The 19,164-nt window shown below is 41.0% G+C and overlaps 1 protein-coding gene across 2 annotated transcripts in view; it reads left to right on the top strand.

The window, feature by feature from the left end:
* LOC309546694 (uncharacterized protein) overlaps positions 1 to 17,932 on the top strand; it is a 32,835-nt gene extending 14,903 nt beyond the window's left edge. The window contains exons 2-7 of one of the 2 annotated variants that reach the window (XM_082246409.1): positions 6,133 to 6,178; positions 10,323 to 10,418; positions 13,046 to 13,144; positions 14,773 to 14,799; positions 15,080 to 15,358; positions 17,861 to 17,932. In XM_082246409.1, the coding sequence (XP_082102535.1) occupies positions 6,145 to 6,178; positions 10,323 to 10,418; positions 13,046 to 13,144; positions 14,773 to 14,799; positions 15,080 to 15,358; positions 17,861 to 17,871 (546 nt within the window). In that variant the 5' untranslated portion in view covers positions 6,133 to 6,144 and the 3' untranslated portion in view covers positions 17,872 to 17,932. Of the gene's footprint in view, positions 1 to 6,132; positions 6,179 to 10,322; positions 10,419 to 13,045; positions 13,145 to 14,772; positions 14,800 to 15,079; positions 15,390 to 17,860 lie in introns of those variants that run through there. The other variant, XM_082246408.1, reaches the window with a different exon arrangement.
* Positions 17,933 to 19,164: the final 1,232 nt, after the last annotated feature.

Raw genomic sequence — 19,164 nt, 5'->3', positions numbered from 1 at the left:
AAGGGGTGGGGGGTCAGCCTGTCAGTGCTCAGACCATACGTCGCACACTGCATCAAATTGGTCTGCATGGCTGTCGTCCCAGAAGGAATCCTCTTCTAAAGATGATGTACAAGAAAGCCCGTAAAAAGTTTGCTGAAGACAAGCAGACTAAGAACATGGATTGCTGGAACCATGTCCTGTGGTCTGATAAGACCAAAATAAACTTTTTTGGTTAGGATGGTGTCAAGCGGCAACCAGGTGAGGAGTACAAAGATAAGTGTGTCTTGCCTACAGTCAAGCATGGTGGTGGGAGTGTCATGGTCTGGTGCTGCATGAGCGCTGCCAGAACTGGGGAGCTACAGTTCAGTGAGGGAACCATGAATGCCAACGTGACATACTGAAGCAGAGCATGATCCCCTCCCTTCGGAGATTGGGCTGCATGGCAGTATTCCAACATGATAAGGACCCCAAACAGACCTCCAAGATGACCACTGCCTTGCTAAAGAAGCTGAGGGTAAAGGTGATGGACTGGCCAAGCATGCCTCCAGACCTAAACCCTATTGAGCAACTGCGGGGCATCCTAAAACAGAAGGTAGAGGAGCGCAAGGTGTCTAACATCCACCAGCTCTGTGATGTCCTCATGAAGGAGTGGAAGAGGACTCCAGTGGCAACATGTGAAGTTTTGGTGAACTCCATGCCCAGGAGGGTTAAGGCAGTGCTGGAAAATACAAAATATTGACACTTTGGGCCCGATTTGGACATTCCTCTAAGGGTTGTACTCAGTTTTGTTTCCAGCGGTTGGTTATGTGTCGAGTTATTTTGAGGGGACAGCAAATTTACACTGTTATACAAGCTGTACACTCACTACTTTACATTGTAGCAAAGTGTCATTTCTTCAGTGTTGACACATGAAAACAGAATAAAATATTTACAAAAATGTGAGGGGTGTACTTTTGTGAGATACTGTATATATATATATATATATATATATCTGTTTTGTGTAGGGGGACTAATTATTTCATTAACATGAGGTGGGTGTCTCCTCTGAGAATGCCCCTGTATTCAGCAGTGATAATTTACCTCAGCCTAATAAACGGGCACCAAAGTGTTTCAGTGATTTTCTGCTACTGTAATCTCTCTATGTCTCACAAGATTACAGGCTGCCCATTCACTTTTACATGGATCTCTGCCTTTTTTAGAGGAAACAATTCTTCTCTGTTCTCCCTGTGTGAACTTAACTTCTCCGCATCATAAACAGGGTGCCATAGGAGATCATTTTCCTCTGAGAACTGCCGAGAAGTGAACGGAGAAAATAATTCTCAGATTCGTATACGTACACCTAATAGTGTAAGCGCTCAATGTGTAGTTTGCTTGAGCTATCAAAATTAGTTTTTAAAAACTATACAATAGTCCAAAGTAAAAACTTTTATAGATGATGGCTGGCAAAATCTTACTCCCCGAGATACATGTAATAAAAAAAGTTTTTATCTTATTTAGGCCCAGGGCAGTTGCTCCTTTCACCCCCATATAAATCCAGCACTGCATTACCAAAGTTTTTGAAAGATTAAATTTCCCTCTATGTTGGCCCAGGCCAGTTACAGGAGGGCCGGTTTTAGCCCTCTATAGACAGCCCTCTATGGCCAGCTCAATCCTGTGAGAGATTACAGATTTCTTGTCTGTAGAAACTCTCATCAGGGGACAGTAAGTAAAGCTGGATACACACTATCCAACTTTTGTGGTTAGATTTTTTTCAGATTTACCTTTTCTATGTAGTGCAAGGGCCTGCCAGATTGCATACAAATTGAGAGTGTTTAGGTTTGACCTCATATTATATGGTTTTGGTAAATCTAAAGGAAAAAGTCTTCAGAAAATCTTATAGTGTGTATGGCCCATTAGGGGGAACTCTCTCTAATGTAGCCTCAGATAGCTGTAAAAACCAATCATGAGTTCTAACCCTTCACAACTATCCAAAATCACTTACACATGCTATTGCTTATCACGTTGCTTTCTAAAACCTGACACTCTGTGAAATTTTATTAGAGCAGCATTTCCTGGTAAAGCAGAGGGACTCCCCCTAGATTTCTGAAAAGATGCTGGAATGTAACACATATCTAATGACAGCATGAACCAACTGTATGCTACCGGTAAGCCAGAGGAATAGGTCATCACACCAAATGTGTGACTTACAGAAAACATCAGACTTACATAATGCCTATTAGACCTAGGGTTGTGTCATAACAGCTTATGTCGCCTATCTGTTTTTTTTTGTTTTTTTTTATTGATTTATTTACCTTTTCATTATCTTCTTGTCACTGCTATGTGAAATATGCTGTTTATTTTGTAACCATAATTTTTTTTATTACAGGTACCATAGCTTCCAACTGTCCCTGATTTTGAGGGACTGTCCCTGATTTGGAACAATGCCCCTCTGTCCTTCTTTCCTCCTCATTTGTCCCTCATTTTGTTCTGATCTATATTAGATGTATATAAAAATGCACTTTTTATCTTTCAAAAAGTGTTGCAGAGTTCTAAACTTTTCATTCCATATCTAAATTGCTGCATTTGTACATTTCAAAAGCCAGTATAAAGGAATAGTAATGGTGAAAAAGCACTTGTGGGTTTAACAATTTTTTTTTGTTTAATTCTCCTTTAAGTGGGCGTGGCAGGGGGTGTGTTCTACGCCTACATATGTTTGCTAATAGGTGTCCCTTATCCCCACCTCAAAAATTTGGTTGGTATGTAGGTACTTATATAGTACCAACAATTTACACAGCAATTTACATATATATAGTACATTCACATCAGTCCCTGTCCTCACAGAGCTCACACGCTAAGGTCCCTAAAGCCCCGTACACACGTACTGATCGTCGGCCGAATGATCGGCCGTCTTTTGTCCAGGGCTGTCCTGTCTGTTGAAAACTGCAAAAGACTGCACACGAATTTTGTCGGCCAACAACAGCCGACTGCAGAAGTGATGTCATGTGATGGTTAACTTTCCTTGTCTTTTTTCTTTTCTGAGCATGCCCAGTCTTGCAAATCTGCTGTCTGTCGGCCGAATTCTGTACTGACTGGCGAACAATCGGCCGCTCTGGTGTTGGCCAACAAAAATTTTAATGCCTGCACACCCAATTCTGTTCGGCCGAAAATGCGCTGTCGGCTGTCGGAAGCATCATACTAACAAGCCTACAATCGGCCGATCGGTCTGCGGCCGAATATTTACAGCCGACGATCAGTACGTGTGTACAGGGCTTAACTCACATTCATACGCATATTAGGGCCAATTTAGACAGGAGACAATTAACTTACCAGCATGTCTTTGGCGTGTGGGAGGAAACCTACACATGCACAGGGAGAACATGCAAACTCCAGGCAGGTAATGCGCTGCCAGACGGAAGTGATAGCCACTGTGACTGTATGCATATTGCTTTGTCCAGTGTGTTTTTTTTCTTTTTCTATATAATTCCAATTTTGCTATTTGGGTACTGAGAGTTGAACATTCATTATTTTGGTGAAAATTTAGACTTTTGGCCAAATGCATTGCATTTGAGGGGAAAGTGCTCATTTCAGATGATTGTAAAATAAACTGTGTGGTCAAGCAACAGGTAAAGTAAATAGCATATGGGGTGTCACCAGCAGGGTGAAGGAGGGCCTGATTCCCCTATATAGGTCCTAAATTAGACCTCATTTAGAATACTGTGTTCAGTTTTTTACTTATAAAAAGATATTGATAAGATAGGACACCTAAGATGGGCAACAAAAATGATGCAAGGCATATCTGGAAAGACAGAATGAACTTCGTATTGCAGTATTTTCAGCATGAAGCTAGGAACAAGAATATGGAACATGGAGCCATACCCTGAGGCAAGTGGGAAAAAATGAAAAACTAACCTTAGAAAGTATAACATTTCCTGAAAGAGAAATGGATACTTGGAACACACTTTCAGCACATGTATTTAGTTGATTAAAAATATATTGGGATAAGCCTAGGTCTATATTAAATTGAAGAAAAGAAAAAAAAACCCATAAGAAAACATAAAAAACGGAGGACAACTTGTTTTTTTTTCTGCTGTCACTCTTCTACAGTATGTTTCTATGGTTTTTGCTGTTATTTAACCACTTGTCTACCAAGCTGCGTTTATAAACATTACAGTTGACAAGTGGTTAAATCAACACAGCTGCTGCTTCAGCTGTAGGCTTAATGGTTTTAGGAGCAAAGGGCTTTCCATTAAAAGTGGTCAGGTGGCTCTATAGCCACCCCTATCACCTTTACTGGGCTCTGAAAGGGGAGCCCCTTCAGTATTTCCTGGGCTCTCCCATTCCACCAAGGAGCCCAAGACCACATGAAAAATGCCTCCCTGGTGAGTACAGGAGAAACTTGGGGAACCCTGATCTGTCTTGTTTCTAAAGACCCCTGAAGCAAAGAGCATTATGTCACATGATCTGAGTCTGAACAGGTACATTGGAGGGCAGGGGAGACATTGGGGGTGGTAATAAAATAAAGTTTATAAAAAAAAAAAAATGAGATCAAATAAATAAAATTATTTAAAAAAAAAAAATGTAAAGAACCCCTGTACACGCCCCATATAAAAAGCGCAGTGTAGGGTGAGAACATGTATGTAAACTTCAATTGTTCCACATGTGGGAGGTACCGTTGTTAACAATGCAGTGAGTAATAATTTTTAGGGTATATTATTGTGTTTGTTTGTACTAAAATTCATTTAAGTGTATTTTTTTTTATATTTTTTTTTGGAGGTTTACAATCATTTACCAGTAAAAGATGCAGATTTCAACAGGTGAGCAAAAAATTTAAAATTTGTCCTGGTAGACAAGTTTTTTTTTTAACACAGTGGTGTAGTGGTTAGCACTTTTATCTAGCAGCAAGAGGGTCGCTGTTTCGAATCTCAACCACGACACTACCTGCGTGGAGTTTGCATGTTCTCCCTGTGCCCGCGTGGGTTTCCTCCGGGTTCTCCGGTTTCCTCCCACACTCCAAAGACATGCTGGTAGGTTAATTGGATCCTGTATCAAAAAAACAAATTGGCCCTACTGTGTATGTATGTGAGTTAGGGACCTTAGATTGTACGCTCCTTGAGGGCAGGGACTGATGTGAATGTACAATGTATATGTAAAAGCGCTGCGTAAATTGACAGCGCTATACAAGTACCTGAAATAATAATAATAATACTTAGCTTCAATTGGAAGTGTCCCTTGTGCTGCTGATTGTGTGGTAGTTGAAATCCGAAGTCCTCTCCTCCCCCCTGCACACCCCTGCTGCCATAACCTTCTGATGCTCCTCCATTCATAGATAGTATTAAATTGATAGAAGCTGTAGTACAGCTTCTATGAATGGAGAAGGGTAGAGTTAGCTTGTCTCAGGTCCAGCACACTGTTATATTACGGTTGCAGGGGTATGTGGAGGAGAAAGGGAGCGGAGGACTTCAGATCTCAACTAACAGTCCAGTGAGCAGTACAAGGGACACTTCACATTAAGTGCCGGTTCACATTTGTGCGATCACAGAGATCGCATGTAATTCGGAGCGCACCACTCCTAATATTACATGCGATGTCTGTGCGGTGCAAATTCAGCCATACAGCTTGTATGGTTGAATTTGCACCGCAATCGCACTAAACACGCACAGGACCCTTTTTTTGGTCCGCAGCAGTATCGGATTGCATGGTGGTTCACACTAGTGCGATCCGATTCTGTGCAAACTTTCAGATCACACTGCGATATGCGATATAATCTGGGGGTGTCGTTAACTTTGAATCGACACCCCCAGCGTATCGCATATGGCAGTGTGAACTGCCTGTTGTGCGGATGCGATTGCGGGACCACGCTGTATATTCGCAGCGTTCCCGCATCGCTCTTGCCTAAGCTAAAGACAACACTTATCTTATTGGGGGTACAATAAGCTTTAAATTATTCTTACAGGTTAAGGAAGCTTCTTCCACTATACTGGAAATGTTCTTTTGGAAAAAAAAAAAACATCCTCTCACTACCTGGGAAACTTGAAGTTAGATGTCGTAACAAAAATGGCGTATTGTCACAATTCCCTTTTCTTTGCCCCCAAATTATCATGATTGTCTGTTTGTTTCTCATGTATTATAACAATTACCTTCTTGTTTTTTTTTTTTTTTTTTTCTTAGGCAAAGTGAAAAAAAAACATGGCGTCGGTCTCCTGGGTAAATGAGCCAACAGGTAAGCAAATAGTTATTAAACCAAGGGATCTAAAAAAACTATTGTCCTGCAATTCTGGTATTATAGTGACATCTGATTTCAAATATGTGCAATCTTAGGCCACTTGTTCTTGTTTCTAATTGGCTTCAGGGTTAGAAACAACTCCTTTAGGTAATTGCTGCTATTGTGCCCCCCCCCTCCCTCCCCCAGGAGATTTCATAGTTTCATAGTGGGTAAGGTTGCATAAAGACGTCAGTCTGTCCAGTTTAACCTGATTTCGACTATCTTCTTGTACGGTCACCTAGACAGCAACTAAAATAGCTCTATGCATTCCAGTACAGAAAACTGAAGCAGCTCCTTCTAGTTGTATAGGTATGACTAGGTACAGGTAACACTACCATTAACGAAATAAAGAAATTAAGGGTTGATGTTACTTTATACTCTTGTAATTACTTTCTTGTTTTACTGGCTTAAATAGGCAGAGGAAGCTCATCTAAGCCCATAAACAACATATATACTTATATAGACTACATGTACCATAGAGAAAGCTCAGATTATTTCAGTGGAACAAAACATAATCCCAGTGAAGAGCTACAAGCAGAGCCGCTGATAGGGGGGGACAACCAGTCCTCCTGTGGGGGGGCCCGGGCACACAGGAGGGCTCCAACAGCATGGGGAATCGGCACAGTCGGGCAGAGGGGCATTTACAGAAGGAAGCCCTGTGCAGCTTTCTGCAACAGCTGAAAGCCAGTTTCTCCCCCTCCTGACAGCTTTCAGCTGCTGCAGGGAGAGACACAGACACAGGGCATCATTCCTATAAGTGCTTCTCCGACACCGATCCCCCTCCCTGTTCTGCCTGCTGCTGATTTCCCCCCCCCCCTTGTGCCCCCCTTTCACTGTGCAGACGCCCTTCCCCCTTGATCCCACAGCGCTGCAGGCTTCCCTATCCTGTGAAAAAAATAACAAATTGTAAAAAAAAAAAAAAAAAAATTAAAATAAAATAATTGTAAACATTTTTAACTTTTAAAAAATGTAAAAAGCAATTAAAAAAGGACTACTTCACACAGGTTCTCTGTGATGTTTGTGTCTGCTAATAATGATTTTAGTGTATTTTTGGTGAAAATATTGTCTTGACATATTCGGGGGGGGGGGGGGGGGAGGAGGGGGGTCTGCCAGGTAGGCTGTATGGGGCCCCGTGATTTCTAACAGCAGCCCTGGCTACAAGATTCAAAATTAGCCTATCTTTGTTTAGCTACCTGCCAGTTTATCTCCATATAAATGTTTGTGAAGAGTCTACAATTCTTTGTTTTGCGTATTATATACAGTAGGCATATTTGTTGCATCTTGGTTGATAACTACACAATGAGGCCCCTTTCACACAGGCGGGCCGTTGAGATCCGCCTGTCCGTTTTTTTTGGTGGATCTGAACGGATGCCCCATGCATCTCTATGGGGCATCGGATGTCAAGGGAGACATGTCCGCTGTCATCCGATCCGATCCGTCAAATCTGGACGGATGGAAACCCTATGTTCTATCCGTCCAGCGGATCGGATCAGATGAGAACGGACAGACGGTCTGTTCTCATCCGATTCCCCCATAGAGGACAGCGGGACCTGACAGCTCTGTCTCCGCACACAGAGCGGAGACAGAGCTGCCATCCGCCTGCTCAGCGGGGGATCGGCGGATCGATCCCAAGCCAACATCTTATGTCAGAATCAGTGGCTTGCCACCAATAAACATTTTAGCTATCTGTTAGGGTGGCATTCTTGTTGACCAACACTGATCATCGAATGTAAGGTGGCATTTCACTACTAATGTACGGGGAGTAGAGAAAAGGTGTGGGGCGCTGGATCTCCTAAAGAGGTAACAAACCCAAAAGCAAATGTTTATTATTTTTTACGGTTGTGGGCATGGCTTAAGGTTCCCTAATAGGAACACTGTGTAACTGCATTTACTATTGCCTAAACCATAGGGCAGAGAACTGAGGTCATGTGACTCTGTGCTGTAAGCTTGGTCCCAGTATATGAGGAGCTGGTTGATAGTGGAGTGGCAGTCACCCTTGCCCGTCACCTGTTCCCTGGCTGGTTGGCTGCTTTTAGCAAATTATATATAGACAGTTGTCCCTAGCAATAGCAATATAGCCTACTCTGGACAGAACCTTTCACACTAGACTTCTCTGTACTGTATCTTCTGTAACCTGCAGGGAGAGCCAATCAGCGGGTCCGGTGGCCGCAATTGCCACCGGGCACCTGCGATCGCTCCCCGTGGAGACTGAATGGCGGCAGACCGCTGTTCTGTCAATAATGAACACTGGGAACCTGTGTTTCTCCTATTCGGGAACACAGGTCTCTGTGTTCATTCAGCAAGCCCATCCCCCACACAGTTAGAACGCCCCCCCCCCCCCAGGGACACATTTAACCCTTTGATTGTCCCTGGTGTTAACCCCTTCCCTGCCAGTGTCATTAGTACAGTAACAGTGCATATTTTTTGCACTGATTACTGTAGTAATGACACTGGTCCCCCCAAAAGTGTGAAAAATGTCAGTTAGGGGTCCGATCTGTTTGCCACAATGTCGAAGTCCCGCTAAAAATCATTGATCGCCGCCATTACTAGTAAAAAGAAAATACAAAAAATAAAAAATTACATAAATATTTCCCCTTGTTTGTAGATGTGATAACTTTTGCGCAAATCAATCAATATACACTTATTGGGATTTTTTTTTTACCAAAAACATATAGCAGAATACAAATTGGCCTAAAATTATAAAAAATGTAGATTTTTAAATTTTTTTTATTAGGAATGTTTTATAGCAGAAAGTAAAAAATATTGGGTTTTTTTTTTTTTTCAGAATTTATGCTCTTATTTTGTTTATAGTGCAAAAAAAAAAAAAAAAAAAAAATCACATAGGTGATCAAATACCACCAAAAGAAAGCTCTATTTCTGGGGAAAAAGGACATCAATTTTATTTGGGTAGGATGTCGCATGATCGTAAAATTGTCAGTTAAAGTAATGCAGTGCTGTATAGCAAAAAATGGCCTGGTCATTAACCACTAAAATTGACGTCCTTTTTTTCCCACAAATAGAGCTTTCTTTTGGTGGTATTTGACCACCTGTGCGATTTTTATTTTTTGTGCTATAAACAAAAAAAGAGCGACAATTCTGAAAAAAAAAAAAAAAAACAATAATTTTCACTTTCTGCTCTATAACATTCCCTAACAAATTTAAAAATCAAAATTTTTTAACATTTTTGGACAATTTGTTTTCTGCTAAATATTTTTGGTAAAAAAAAAAAAATCGCAATAAGCGTATTTTGATTGGTTTGCACAAAAGTTATCGCATCTACTAACTACAGGAAAGATTTATGTCATTTTTATTTGTTTTTTTTTACTAGTAATGGCGGCGATCTGCGTTTTTTTGCGGGACTGCGTCATTGCAGCAGACCGATCGGACCGCTAACTGACATTTTTGACACTTTTGGGGGGACCAGTGACATTACTACAGTAATCAATGCTGAAAATATGCGCTGTTACTGTAATAATGACACTGGCAGGGAAGGAGTTAACACTGTTGGTGATCAAGGGTTAAATGTGAGCTTAGGGGAGTGATTCTAAGTGCATGGGGGTGGGGCTTTTGAAATGATCACAGAGACCTGTGATCCTACATTGAAGGATCACAGTCACTCTGTGATCATTCCAGAGAGAAGAAAAATCAGCTGTGTTTACAACAGCTGACCGTTCTCTCTCAGCGGGGAGCGATCGCAGGTGGCAAGCGGACATCGGAGCCGCCTGCCCGTGCATCAGAGTCCCCACTGACGAGTGGGGGCGGGAGCGCGCCGACGTGAGCGCACTGGCGGCAGCGTGCGCTTGCCCTCTAGCTGCAGGCACACGATCGATGTAGACCTACGTCGGTTGATGCAGGAGGGGCTGCCTGCCGCAATAAAACTGCAGCGGGCGGTCCAGAAACGGTTAAGGGGGAAAACCTTCAGGTGCAGAAGTGGTTAATTGAACAAGCTGAAGTTAGAAGTGGATTGGCTACCATACACAGTTGCAACAGATTTTCTCTTTCCAGTTTTAGTAAATCAACCCCATTCTGTCTTAATTTAATAGTTGGGTATTTAACATTCATTTTCTACTAAACATGCTTGTTTTTTTTCTCTCTCCAACAGTAGATGTACTCAAGCCAGTTGTGGAAGAATGGGGTAACAATGTACTACGGCTTTGGGCCCAACTGTGCCAGTATTTGAATCTCCCCGTAGAAGATGGTAATTATTTTTATTAACTATTAGGGCCCCTGTCAATGACCTTTGGGCTTGTGTCAATGGCATCAGTTTGAGATGCTTCTAAGATCATTTAGAATCAACTGACAGGTTCATTTGACAAGTAGTTGACCTCCTTCTGACCAGCGCCTTACTTGCTTCAAGCGGATTTTGCATTTCCTTATGTTTGTATAGGAATGCAAAATATATTTGGTGTGAACAAAAGGCAGTTGACACAGACCCTTATTTCCTTGTTATGTCAAACCAGAACATGCCCACACACTTGGCTTTTGGTGGCCCAATATTGAAGTAAAATGGGCATTTAGATTATTTTGTGAATTATTTCTTGCATTTTCTCCAGTTTAATCTGAAATTAATGTGTTCACTTTACCATAATTAAACTATTTTGACAAATTTTCTTATTTTTTCTCAGTCACTATGAGTAACATAGGTTGCTAAATTTTCTTTAAATAAACGCTAGAACATAGTTCTGAACATTACACAAATTGTGACTTTGGCTGTGGCAGTAATGCTCGTGCCTGTAGCTTCTCACTTCTTAACCGGTTGCCGACCGCCGCAAGTACATATACTGTGGTGGTCAGCCCCGGCCAGGCAAAGTGACGTATCTGTACGTCACTAGCCTGGGAGCCAATAGCGGGCGCACGCGCGCCGCTGGAGGCGCGCTCCCGCCTCGGCTCGTTCACAGACACATCTGTGCGTGTGACCGGCGGACCCGATGTCCGCCGTTCACTCGCGATCGTCCGCTGTGAAGGGAGAAAGGCAGGCGGCTAATGTAAACAAAGCCGCCTGTCATTCTTCCCTGTGTAAAAGCACTGATCTAACGGTCCTGCTATGTAGGACCGTTGATCTGTGCTGTTACAAACACAGCCACATCCCTGCACAGTTAGAATCACGCCCCTAGGGACACACTTAACCCCTCCCTCTCCAATAAAGTTAACCCCTTCCCTGCCAGTGTCATTTTTACAGTAACAGTGCATATGTATAGCACTGATTACTGTAGTAATGTCACTGGTACCCCCAAAAGTGTCAAAAATGTCAGTCAAGGGTCCAATCTGTACGCCGCAATGTTGCAGTCCCGCAAAAAAAAAAAAAAAATCGCAGATCGCCGCCATTACTCGTTAAAAAAAAAAACAACAAAAATGACAAAAATCTTTCCCTTAGTTAGTAAACGCAATAACTTTTGCGCAAACCAATCAAAATACGCTTTTTGTGATTTTTTTTTACCAAACATATGTAGCAGAAAACAAATTCACCAAAACATTTTTTTGGGGAATTTCATATAAAAAAAAATGTGAAAAATATTGTTATTTTTTGCAAAATTGTCGCTCTTTTTTTGATTATAGTGCATGATCAAAAAATCACACAGGTGATCAAATACCACCAAAAGAAAGCTCTGTTTGTGGGAAAAAAAGGACGTCAAATTAGTTTAGGTACAGCATCACACGACCGCGCAATTGTCCGTTAAAGTCACACAGTGCCGAATCGCAAAAGGGGGTAAAATCTTCCGGGGCTTAAGTGCTTGAAGAGTGGCCATAAATCTCTATTCCTCCTATCTTATTCCCATGCTGGAGTCCCCATAAGTTCTGGTATCCCTTCCAATATTCAGAACTACATCACAGCATCTGTGGCTTTCCTCCTATCTCCCATGGAAATAGCTCCGGAGAACCACTTCCTCTCTCCCATATACCCCACTATGGGAAATGACCTAACATAGGCTGACGCACCGCCATCCACAGTTAACCCCATAATCTCTAAGCATTAAACCACGCAGTGCATTATTACAACATCTGACTACACACTTACCTTTTTTTTTTTTTTCCAATAAAAGTTTTATTTTATTTAAATGAACAACAATACAGCGATAATCAACATACATCGAATACATAGAAAGTAACACACTTCTTGGTACATAGAATTAGCATAGGTTTCTAAAACTGAATACAAATGTTGGGGGGGGGGGGGGGGTGGAAGAAAGGCAAGAAGAAATACAGTATCAATTTAGACAATCATTTATAAGATACAACATAGCTCTATCATGGACGTGGAACTCTATCTTTACAGGGAGATATCCCCCCCCCCCCCCCCCACACCAAACACACTTACCTTTTAAAGTATTTTTCACATAAAGAAAATTAGATCATTTAAATACATGATCTCTTTAGAGAGTGACAATATCCAAAATATATATTTGTTTTGGGAGGAGCAGAGAAAAATACGTACTTTTTGTTTGAGAGCCCACTAGAGAAGCCCATCACCCTCCACTGGCATGTCCAGATGAGAAGCCAGGCTGCTTATTTCCAACAGCCCTGTCTTTCTCATTATGTTTTTGTGGAGTAGGGTATACATTTTTATGGAACAGAGTATATATTATATCTAGTAGAAAGGCAAGGCCCAGTGTCCCCCAACCCACCTAATTCTCAGTTAGCCTAGCTACTCTGAGGAGAATCCCCACACTGTGCTCCTGGACAGCAGGACAATTAAACAAAAGAGTGAGCCCTGTTCCAGATAGAAGCATTATAGGGAATTCTATCTGGAGTTGCTTGTACAGTCTTCTGCTGCATAGTTATTTTGTTATACTAGCTACACAAGTTGTTATTTTCTTCTTTTTTTAGCTTCACCTCCTCAATCTTCTCCTTCAAACGAGAGAAGTCTACAAGAAATTATTAAGGACTATGAAGATAAAATTGCGAAACTGACAAAGACAGTGGAAGGTATAATACAATTGATTTTTCTGCTTATTACAGTAAAGGATAGATAACACTGCTGGCTTAAAAAATATCCATCATTCCAGTTTATTTTTTGTTTGGACCAAGTGCACACGTAGCAGTTGGTCCCATTTAAATCTGTCCCTTAGATTTTCAGCAGCATGGTCAGACAGGTCCCCTCATTAAACAATGCTGCTAGCAAGGAGACAGTGAGTGGCAGTTCCAGTCGCTGGCAGCAGGGGCCACTCTGGAGACCAGTGCTGTCATTTTTAAAAACAAAGTGCACAGCAGTGTAATACATCGAAAATGCGATGTCAGCATTTTATGCACGTCAATGCATGCTTTTTGCAGCAGACCAAACCAGCTACTGACAAGGCCTGTGCTTGCAATCACACTGGAAAAAATAGCAATACATGTTCAGTTAACCTCTAGTCTATTCAAATTGTTGGCAATCAAGTCCTGATGAAGGGGGCACTTTTGGACCCCCCCCCCCCCAAACGCATTGGCTACTGTTTGGGTTGGCCCCCTGACTTTTACTTGTATACAGTTGTATCTGGACGTCTTAGCAGTGGTGTAGTGCTTTAAATAACATTTTTGGTATATTCACAAAAAAGGATACTTGTAAATCTGTCGCAAATTGTTTTGCCTGGAGATCCTGCCGGTAACAGCATTTCCTGTTTGAGACTGACAGAGCTAAGCTGCAAAGTTTCAACTAGCAGCAATGCTGTCAGCCTGCCGCACTTATGTCTTCCATTGGCTATTGGAATACCTATTGGATCTGTGCATGCCTACTGCAGACCTGATAGGCAGCTCAGTGGCTAATTGAAGTAGCACACACAGAAGGCTGGCAATGCTGCCCTTATATTGGAAGGTTTTAGACTGGCCATACATGTATAGATAGTTTATGTTTAGCCTGCAGGTAGAATGAAAAAAATGATACCCCTAACCATGCTACATAGCACAAATGAATGAATCTCATGCTGCAGCTATTGACAGCTGTCAAAGTACCCCAACAGTCCCTGCATCTGATTGGATGCAGGCACTGTTCGACAGGCAATTATCTGTCCGGCGCCTTTGAATTCTCAGCCAATGGATATCAAGCAGGGCAAGCCACTAAATTTATTTTTGCTAGTTCAATAGCAACTGACCAAAATTCACTCCTTGCATAGCCAGCTTTAGCTATGTCAGTCCTAAACAGCTGCTGTTACCGACAGGATCTCCAGGTAAGAAAACTTTGCAATAGATTTCCAAAAAAAACGATTTACCTAGGGAAATTTTATACAGCAAGACATAATGGCAATTATACTGAAAAATAGATTTTAGGTACATTTTAAAGTCTGACTAACTGCTGATTTGAAAATCCCTTATGGGCTAATAACTCCGAAAGTGTATGATATGCAGTCAAATAGCATTTTTAGAATGATATTATTCAGTGCAGGGTTTTTTTTTTTTTTTGTTCAATACATTTTTTTTATTCCTAATTTTAAATTTCCCCGTAGGGCTTGCTGTATGATGACTTCTTGGGTCTCCCTCTGATTTCTAATTTTATTTTTAACAAGATTATATTCAGATAATAACACAGTTTTTTTTTTAAAGGGTTTCTTTTCTAATGCCAATTCATTTCCCTTTTTTAGCTATCTCCCAAAGACAAATATTACATCGTAAGTAACCACCTTTTTTTCTTTTCATAAAGTGCATGTAAATCCTAACAATGAATTTCTCTTATTTGGTCCATTTTCTTCTGTTAATATAACATTGAAAGCGTTTTGTTATATCTCTTCAAGAAGTACAAAAATACCTGTTGATACTGCCAAAAGCAGTAAGCAGGTTGAGGTTCCTCACTCTCATTGTCCTCCATCTTGACATAAAGCTCTATTGCCACAAATGTATTAGGTCTTCTTTTCTGACATGGCTGGACATAACAGTTGTTTCTGTCTCTAGATTTTGAAGAATATGAACTCTACTTTTTAATAAAGAATGTAGAGGAGCATAACTGGATTCATCTGATGAGGATCCTCAGAGTTGGCGAAGAAGAAATGGAGAGGTGTAGAAACATGTCCAGAGACAAAAGGGAACAAAAATATCAGATGTTAAAGGTGTGGCTGAGAAAAGGCCAGAACGGGATCACAAGCTTCAAAAATGAACTGATTTTTGCCTTGGAACTCATTGACTGTGCCAACATTGCTTCAATGTTCAAAAGTGGCCGTTCTGTCATGTCAAGTAAGGAACAGTAATTGCGTGGTTCAGCTGAAAACATATATATCTAGAGATAGTGTTTACTTTGTTTTAAGATTTAAACTAAGAATAAAATACACACTTTGACTCATGTGAGTATAAGGCCTCATGCACACTTAATTAAAAAAAAAAAAAACGCCTGTTTTAAACGCGTTAAATTTTTTTTTTCTGCCTCTATATGCCCCGGCATGTTAGCATATGTGTCCATGCACACATACAGGAGGCGTTTTTGGGAGTTTAGAGGCAACAGCATCTGGAGGCAGACAAAAACCCATCACTTGTGCATTCAAAAGAGGAGCGTTTTGGATGAAAAAAATGCCAAAACGTGCCTAAATGCGTGGAAATGCATCTAAACGTGCCCAAGTGCTAGGCATGTTTAGTGTTTGAGCTAGATGTGCTTAAATGTGTAGCACTTTCCCTGTAGGGCTTGCTGTATGATGACTTCTTGGGTCTCCCTCTGATTACATGCAGACAGTCACTATGGGACTTTTCACACATCCATCCTTACTCCCGTTTGCTCGTTACTCAATAAACAGTCCAGGAGATTGGGTTTTATATTTATTGTGAAGAAGGGAATATTGGGATAATCCAACTTGAACTATTCACAGTAGATAAGGACAACTCTCACTTGGCCTCACCAGGTTATTTGTGGAAGCAGAAACAATGCTTTAACCATACTGCCGCTTGTATGGAAGAATTAAGTCCACTTTCTCTCTCTAGCAGCAGACTTGATGCAACTACTTTATCTTCAGGACACTCTTTAGCATCCCCTTGACTGACACCCATCCACTGACTCTTCTAGCAGAAGGGGTGGCCCTCTCAGGATAGGCCCCATGACACAGATCTGTACTCACATTCGAATCAGATCCTTTCCAGTGTCACTCAGAATCAGATCCTTTCCAGTGTCTCCCTTCCAGTCAGCTCTGCAGGACCTCTGGGTTCAGCTTCTCTCTGACTCTCAGGTCGACCACCTGAGGCCTCATGGCAGCTTCTACAGAGGAGAGGCAGCCACCCCCTCTCTCCAGGACCCCGTTCTCCAACTAAAAGACCCCGAGCACATGTGCACACAAGGCACTTTCCTCTGCCAATCTCAGGGGCTGTAACAAATGCCTGTGCACTTACTGGTCAGGTTTCCTCCCACTGTCCAATATGCCTCCCTATTGGACCAGTGTTTAACATTTCAGACAAACTAAGTTGCACCTGAGCACCATGAGCAGACCTCACTAATGGATCCTGCTCTCTGGTAGGCAGAGAGCAATATCAATTTACCTGGCAATCTCTCTGGTAAGCAGAAAGACCCAAAAACTATGCTCTCGCTCTAGCACCTACCTAGGGGGGTGCTAAAAACACATTTGCAAAAATGTGGCTTAGACGCATTTTTGAAGCTGCTTTTTTCCTGCTAGGAGTAAAGCATTTAGAAGAGACCTAGGGTTCGTGGGGCCTAAATGTTGCGGTGTGTTCCCAAACTCATTAAAGTGAGGAAGCCACTGCAATTAAAGTGTTTCTAAATCCAAGAGCAAAATGTAATATATTACAGCTTACCCATCCTTGGTAATGATGTGGTGGCTGCATTTGTTTTCTATTTTTAGGCTTTATTCCTTTATTTTGCTCATCCTACAAGTCTGGTATTCAACTTCTTTTATCAGACCAAGCTGTTCAGATGAAATAGCAATTAGAGGGTTGAGACAAACCATTTACCACTGACCGGGGTGCTTACAATGGTCAGCTCTTTCCATTTATTTAAAACTTTTATCTTAACAGGGGAAAAAAAAACTTAGGCTTTTTAGTCAAGTCCATCAAAATTTGCTAATGTATCTAACATTTACCTCTCCCTAGACAATGCTGCTGTCCAAGGGTATCACTGTTGCTCCTGCATAGAAAGGAGCCCACCCAAAGCTGGCCATACATGAATCAAAATTTGTCCAGTTTAGCAGGGACCAGATGAATTTCAATCTCTGTATGGCCAGGGTGGTTGTACAAAAGTCCATCTACCAATGGACTTTTGTACAACCGTCCTGTCAGATTTTTGCTGCTCAATTAGCTCTGCAGGCTACAACTGACAACGCTGCAAAGTGTATTCTGACAGCGGGGAAGTCTTCTCACTGTCAGAAAACAAAGGCACGGCAGGAGAATTCCCCCATCCACATATCCTAAATCCCACATATGCAATAATTAAACAGATCCCTAATGAGTCATCAATACCAGTATTAAATGTTTAATGGTATCAATAGAAACTTTAATGGTAGGTTGCCAACAATCGGCACAGAAAGTTTATGGTCATACAATATGTGTGATGGAAAGCTATTTGAAAGTGGGTGACATTGTTTGTAAATTGTGTTGTTTGTGAAGGTTTCTAGTTGAAAAATTACTAAAAGCAGCAAAATTGCCACGTGTATGGCAAGTATATGCAAATATGTTCCTTTTAGATCTTTTGTAAGCAGTTTGTGGTTATACTGATTTGACGTTTTTTTTTATTCTCATTTCCAGCACCTCTATGAACAAACATTAAAGGAGGTTTTCTATAAGGTAAGTTGTGGATGTGTAAATCATGTATAGAAACCTGTATTTCTTTAAAAGCACACAAATATGTCAAAAGATATAGCTTTAGTACTCAGAATTGCCCTAAGGAACATGAGATTTTATCACTAGTGAGGGCTTTCTTCTGATTGGCTAGTCATATTGTTTGGCAACGGTTATAGAGGAAAAAAAAACATACATTAGGTCATATGAGATTTGATTGCTCAGTTGTTGGATCACTTCCAATACCTAAAAGCAACCTCTATGGTTGGAAGGATGATATGTTATTGTCAGAGCTGTGAAAATATTTAATGGGCCAGAACTGGTTTCAGCAGATGTCGTAGATTGCATCCAAATTATATTACTTACAAATTTAAATATATGTTGAAAAATGATTATAAACATATCAAGCAAAATTACCGTGTCATGAACAATAACCACTTACCCACTGGGCACTTACGCCCCCTTCCTAACCAGACCAATTTCCAGCTTTCACTTTTCTCACATTTTGAATGACAAATACTCAGTCATGCAACACTGTTACCATATTAGATTTTTTCCTTTTTTTTCACACAAATAGAGCTTTCTTTTGGTGGTATTTAATCATCACTGGGTTTATTTTTTGCGCTATAAATAAAAAAGAATGAAAATTTTGTAAAAAAAAATGCATTTTTCTTTGTTTCTGTTTTTTTTTGCAATATAAATTTTGCAAATTAGTAATTTTTCTTCATAAATTTTGGCCAAAAGTTACACTGCTACATATCTTTGGTACAAATAACCCAAATATGTATATATTATTTGGTCTTTGCAAGTTAATAGAGTCTACAAGCTATGGTGCCAATGACTGAAAATTGATCACACATGATGGTCTGACGGCCTATTTCATTTCTTGAGATACTAAAAAGCCAGCAAAGAACAAATACCCCCAAATGTCCGGTTTTTTGGAAAGTAGACATTCCAGGGTATTTAGTAACAGTCATGGTGAGTTTTTTTGAAGTTGTAATTTTTCCCCACAATTCTTTGCAAAATGAAGATTCCTTTTTTTCCTATAAAATTGTCATATTACCAAGTTTTTTCGCACACACTGTATAGGCATACTTGAAACTACAAACCATATGTGGAGCTCCTGCCTGTCATTCACAACTTTGATTTTGGGCAATTATTATTGGGCTTCACTCCACCCACAAGCCTGTCCTTGTAGCACTCCTGTGTTTTACATTGTGGTTTCAAGTTATCGGCTCTCCTCCCCATGGAGAGGTTCTGGAGCAGCTAGG

This window comes from Pelophylax lessonae (genome assembly GCF_965119305.1).
Source record: "Pelophylax lessonae genome assembly, chromosome: 1".
Taxonomy (NCBI): domain Eukaryota; kingdom Metazoa; phylum Chordata; class Amphibia; order Anura; family Ranidae; genus Pelophylax; species Pelophylax lessonae.
Note: the sequence above shows the minus strand (reverse complement) of the source record. Positions and strands in the feature narration are given on the sequence as shown.